General features: G+C 43.3%; 1 protein-coding gene across 1 annotated transcript; it reads right to left on the bottom strand.

The window, feature by feature from the left end:
• Positions 1–65: 65 nt before the first annotated feature.
• On the bottom strand, positions 66–5,878 carry rbmx2 (RNA binding motif protein X-linked 2). The gene is given in 7 exon segments (XM_030747327.1): positions 66–830; positions 833–1,024; positions 1,101–1,278; positions 3,074–3,203; positions 3,292–3,343; positions 4,659–4,774; positions 5,592–5,878. Coding segments are annotated over 7 exon segments (1,014 nt in total). The 5' UTR covers positions 5,597–5,878; the 3' UTR covers positions 66–489.
• Between the last annotated feature and the right edge of the window lie 540 nt (positions 5,879–6,418).

The following is a 6,418-nucleotide window of genomic DNA, read 5'->3' as shown; positions in this document are numbered from 1 at the left end:
CTTCCACACATTAAACCGAGTGAGGTGTTCACACATCAGCAGGAAAATCAGTTTTATGACCAACAAATTAGAAATATTTATTCATTATAAAACTCATTCCAGTAGATAAACACAGTTTTTTCCAGATGGATGGAAGAGGGTGCTTCAGGTTGCATCTTGGATTTTCCTCCTCAAAACATGAAGTTTAAACTAAACCTGAACATAAGAACAAATCAGTGTGGAGTAATGGCCTCTGCAGCCACCAGGGGGCGCCAGCAGTGCAAGCTGAACATTTTTAGAGCTTAAACAGGACAAAGAAGGACTTCAGTTCATAAATAACACTGGAACAATGCACAAAAAATAAAAACGTAAACATCAAATTAATATCTACCAACAGAGCTGGATTAAAATATTAATTTGTGTTGGTTCAGCTTTTATTAAATCACCATGTCTGTTTCTTCCAGCATTCAGCCGTTTTTGTTTTCTGTCCTCCAACAGTCCAGTCTGCCTCTAACTGTCTCTCTGTCGCCTCCTGTCGTGCTCTCTGTCCGTCTCTCTTCTTCTCTCATAGTCTCTGTCTCTCTCCCTCCTCCTGTCCTCTCTGTCCCGCTCCAGCTCTCTTCTCCTGTCCTCGTCTCTTCTATCGTCGTCTCTTCTTCTATCGTCATCTCGTCTTCTGTCTCTCTCTGTCTCTCGTCGTCTGTCGTCTCTTCTTCTATCATTCTCTCTGTTTCTGTCGCTCCTCCCTCCTCCTTTCTTCTTCTCTCTCTCCCGGTCTGTCTCTCTCCTCCTCCTCTCCTCCTCCTCCTCCTCCTCCTCCCCTCTCAGTCTCTCGTTCTCCCTTGCCCTCTGCCGTTCTGCTGTCCTCGTGGCGGCGGCGCCCCTCTCTGGTTGTATTTGTCATAGGCAGCGTCCTCTTTCTCCTCTTTGACTCTGACTGGAACAGGAGGAGGAGGAGGAGGAGGAGATGAAGAAGATGCCTGGCTCTTCTTCTCCTTCTTCTTCTCCTTCTTCTCTTTCTTCTTTTTCTTCTTCTCTTTCTTGTCTGAAACAGAGAAGATGAGTAAAAATCCACCTTGTGTTGTATCAGGCGGGTTTCAGACAACAGCAAGTGACCTCACCTTTCTTGGGCTTCTTCACAGGTACGACGTACTGCTCGTCTTCCTCAGAGGAGGAGGGGGGGACTTTGGGAGCGCAGCCCTCCTCCCTCAGATGCTTGGTCACATCGTCGATGTCCTCGTTGTCTTTGGGAGGTCGGTAGTCTTTGACGTGGTCCACGCGAATCGTCCGACCTTTAATCTAACACCACAAACTAATCAGTCAACCAATCAGAGATCAATACTCTCACTGGAAGCTCTTTGACCTCCTGCAGCTGAACACAAACAAACAGTAATTGAAAAGCTCTTAAAGACACAAGTCCCAGGATCACAGTCACGCTTCACTGTGTGTTAGAGGAGCTGAAAACAGGTCACCTGTGAATCACCTGATGCTTTATGTACATTAACTGTATTAAACGAAGCCACACGAAATTCTGCCTTCAAGCTGTGAAGGTTTTCAGAGTCACCGGCCCTTCATAAGAGCGGATGAGTTGAAATTTGGAGCTTTTTAATCATTTTTAAGCCTCACAGCATCTTAAGTGCAGGAGGTAAGAACTCAGGTTCCACATCATGAAATTTAATGATCTGGCTTCTTTTAATGCGCAGCTCAGAAAAATGAAAGGAACCGAGTCAGTAAACCTCTGTGATACTGACGTGGTCAGTAAGAATCAGAAGGGGTGTTGATCAGCTTCAGCTGCTTTGGTGTTCATGAAATTAACAACAGGTGGACCCCCCCCCCCCCCCCCCCCCCCCCCCCCCCAAAAAAAAAAAAAAACAGCAATGGTTTCACAGGTGGAGGACACTCACATGTTTCCTGTGTTCAGGGTCACTGCGATCTGATGTGTTTTCAAAGAGTTCCTTTAAGTTTTTTAAACAATTTAATTTTCTAATAAAGTCATTTGAATTTTTTCCATTGAAACAAAGTTGGTGTTCACATGTTCTTTACGATAGTTTGGACAGATCACACTCATCAAACCACTTTATGTCCCGACTCTTCCAAAGCCCTGAAGGACCAGGATCACTGAAGGTCTCTGCTGACGTTCCCCTCTAAACTTTAGTAAAGTATCATCTTATCTCAGCACATGCTGCAAAGGCCCCACATGACTCTAAAAAGCTTCTTCAGGACCTAAACTTGTTGGTTCAGCAGTGGAAGGTTTGAAGCAGAGGGTCTACTCTTAAGTATCCTAGGAACCACAAGTAAGCCAGCAGGCTGAGAGCGAAGTGCTCTGTTGGGGTGATATGGTACTATGAGGTCTTGAGATAAGATGGTGCCTGATTATTCAAGACCTTGTATGTGAGGAGAAGGATTTTAAATTCTATTCTAGATTTAACAGGGAGCCAATGAAGAGAAGCCAATATGGGAGAAATCTGCTCTCTCTTTCTAGTCCCTGTCAGTACTCTAGCTGCAGCATTTTGGATCAGCTGAAGGCTTTTCAGGGAGCTTTTAGGACAGCCTGATAATAATGAATTACAATAGTCCAGCCTAGAAGTAATAAATGCATGAATTAGTTTTTCAGCATCACGCTGAGTCAGGCAGTTCCTGATTTTGTTTAATGTTGATACTGGAGGACAGATCCTGATCAAAAATCAATGAGATTCATCGCAGTGTTACTGGAGGCCAAGGTAAGGATCCAGAGTAAGGATCTGGTTAGACACCATGTTTCTAAGATCTTTAGGGCCAAACATGAGAACCTCAAGTAGAAAATTACAGGACACCCAGGTTTGTAGTTAAACTACAGCTATAGACATAAACCACAGTTTAACTTCATTTGTGTCATCTGGCTTCATAGATAAATATAGCTGGGCATAATTTGCACAGTAATGTAAATGGATGCAATATGTTCTGATAATATTACCTAAGGGTAGTGTGTATAACACAAAAAGTAATGGTCCAAGCACAGAACCCTGTGGGACTCCATGAGTACCTTCTGTGTTTCCATAAATCTATCAGACAGATAGGATTCAGAACAGTGCAGCAGACTTCACAGACGTGTCACCTTGATGCCGTTGAAGTTGTCTACAGCCAGGATGGTGCTCCTCTGGTCCTCGTAGCAGATGAAGCAGAAACCTTTGGACTTTCCCGTCTTCTTGTCGCGCACCAGGTTGATGTTGACAATCTCTCCATACCTGATGGGTTTGAGTGGGTGAAAAGGAAAGTGAATCATCATGTTCAGCATCCGTGGTTGGTGTAGTTCAGAAATTATGAGATACATACTGAGAAAAGACGCAGATGATGTCGCCTTCAGTCAGCTCGTATGGAAACCCTCCTGCAGGAAGCAAAACACCCAAAACTCTGTCTTAGTCTCCACAAACCTTCCATCACTTCATTAGTAATGTCAGTAACAGTAATACTTCATCACAGAAATGACAGCGCTCTTTCCAGTACAAATGCCTTTATTGATGCTGAAGGTTGGTAATGGGTCTCGTTATGACTCTTTTTGCTGTAAAATAACGAATCTTTCCAAGTAAGACAATTCTTCTGTTTTATATTTGGGTGGAGCATCACTCGATGAAGAAGTTCCTCAAAATTGTTCTCCAGACGGCTGTACTATGAAGCAGGATTCAAGCTAACGTCAAGCTTAACTTTGATATCATGAAGGTGGTTCACTTCTTACTGGGAATATCACTTCGCTAACTTGTGCTGCAGTCTAAACCTGCTTTGGAGCAGGTTAGGTTCAAGATTACAGGAAATCACCACCACCTGACAAATCAGATATCTGGAAAATAGCTTCAGCATCCCTGAAAGATCCCTCAGACCTCAGAGTGCAGATCTCATGAGGGTCTCAGAGTTTTGTGCTGTGTTACCTTTTAAGTGGGAAGTCGTAAATCCAGAGCTCACACTTGTAATTTTCAGCTGGAATGCCGCCTTCCTACTGGACTTCCCACTTGCAACAGCCACACAGACGCCAAATTCACGATCCAAGATGGCGGCAGTATGCATGAACAATTAGTACAACTGCAGAGCTTGTAATCTGTGCGACCACTGCTGTGTATTTGTGACAGATCAAACAGCAACTTTAGATGCTCATAAAACCCTTCAGACCATCTTACTATCTGCACTCTGAGTTCTGAGGTTCTTCCAGGGATGCTGAAGCTGTTGTGCAGAGATCCAATTGGTCAGTATTGGCCTGATTTCATCCCTGTCAATCACTTATCTGGAACAAACCCCACTCCAATAAAAAGTGAACCACCTTCATAGCACTTAGGTTACCTGGATAACCACTAACCTGCTTTGTAGTACAGGCCTCTGATTACGTGAAGCCAGTTATGGTTGCAGTGACAACAGCAACACAAAGTGGCCAGATAAACCCAAGTTTTAAGTAGCAGTGACAACCAATGGGAGCACAGGAAAGCCCTGACTGACCAATGGTGTTGCAGACTGGGGTTGGATGGTCCACTATGGCCATAAGTGATGGACGATGAATGAATCGGTCATATGAGGATCTTTTACTTCCTCTGACTGTTTAGGGGCATATTTGCTGCAACTAATGATAATTTTCAGTATCTGTTAATCTGGATTATCGAGTTTGATAAAAGTTAGAGATTCAGGTAGAAGTCAGACCGACTGTCGCTCAGTCTCACCCACAAAGATCCAGGCGCTGTCTTTGTACTCGGTGTGCCAGGAAACGGACTCGTTGACCCCGAGGCTGGCCTCCCGCTCATTCAGCTCGTTTATCAGCTTCACCTTCGTCAGAGGACTGAAAACACAGACAGGACAGGGCTCATCTGTCAGCGTCAACTGAAAAAAGACATTAGCTTTCTGAATCCAGGTTCGCAATCTGTGACTAATGTATGAGAGTCATCTGCTTTAGTATCTGGGAGCCAGGTTTTATTTCTGCAAGGCTAAATTTGAGGATTTGAAGAAGAAAACTGAGCTCAATCCTCAGGCTACTAATCATTTATGAACTTATAATAACGAGGCAAAATAAAGGCACATAAACACTAATATATAAAATAAACTTCTAGCTTTACAAAAGACACATGGCTATATAAACATTAGATACAAACAGGACAGGTTATTAGTGATTTATTTCCAGATATGCGGCGCGTAATGACTGTTTTCTACCCACCAAACTGCATTCATATTACGGCTGATTTTAGCTCCATAAACACGAAGCCACGCGGGACTTTATTCTCCTGTGAAGCTCTGATTCGTTTTAAATGTTCGTAAACAAACCGACATCCCGGAAAGAAAACAGGAGGCGAAAAACACCTCGTGAAACTTTGGTCTAAGTTTAAGGCCATTTACTGTGTGCCGAATTAAAAGACAGGCCCCATATATTTATAGCAAACGCGGGGAATCGGTTTGTTTTAATGGAAAAGCCAGTGGGAAATAAACGTTAAATTCCCGGTTTCCTGAATGGAATCTGGCCGACGAGGCTGTACAGGAAGAAGTGGCTAAATGAGACCAATCCTGTTTGTTAGCTAGCGCATAGCAACAGCTAGCAGGTTATCATTGATCCGGACACGATAAAACCGTAAATAAATCGTTCGATAATAAAAAAATTTACTCACTTCATGATGAACTTTACGGATCAGAAATCCGTGCTGTAGCGAAAATGGCCAACCTCGCTGACGTGAACCACTTCCGTTTGAATTCCCGCCGCCGGGAATTCCTGCTGCCCCCTGCTGTTTGGACGTCTTTAAAACACGCTACTTTTACACGACTAAATATCTAAACTGTTATTATTCTGAATGAATATACAACTGTGTATTAACGCAAAGCTTGTGTAGCTGTTGATAACAGCTACCTGCGGGAAGACACTGTCTAAATATTTTAACTGGATTTCCATGTAAGTTATTCCGCCCGCACTGCTGGTGGCGCTAACTGCGATCTGGTGACCCGGTTTGTAAACAGTAACCCGTCAGGTACCCGCTTAGCTGGGAGCCAGATTAAAAACACACAATTTTATATTTAAGTTAAGCTTTTTGTGCTTTAGTTTAACATCTCATCTGTAGATCTTTGTCATTATTCATCAGTTTATCCCGAACAGCTGTCATGGGATTTTCTTGCAGTTTAAATATGCCGCGTTGGCTCACTTGAATGTCCTGTTAGCGGCAGTAAATTAGTCAGTCATGGCTAATTGGTAAAGAAACGTGAAACTTCATCTGTTTGTGTCCCTGCAGGGCTGCTGTGGGTGAGTAAATCACCGGCTGTTATCAACCGCAGCTTCTTTAAACGAGCGTTAAAAGCTAATTTATGCGTGCTCGGCGCTTTAGCCTGAAGTCATTTTGAAGTATTTTGACTCCTCTTGTAGCTCCCGTACACATTAAAGTCACATCTGAGGAGTTTTCAGAATACTTTGGTGGTGAAATCTAATTCGGCATAAGAATAATTAGAA

Source organism: Archocentrus centrarchus, chromosome 14 (genome assembly GCF_007364275.1).
Source record: "Archocentrus centrarchus isolate MPI-CPG fArcCen1 chromosome 14, fArcCen1, whole genome shotgun sequence".
NCBI lineage: Eukaryota > Metazoa > Chordata > Actinopteri > Cichliformes > Cichlidae > Archocentrus > Archocentrus centrarchus.
This window is presented reverse-complemented; position numbering and strand designations above follow the sequence as displayed.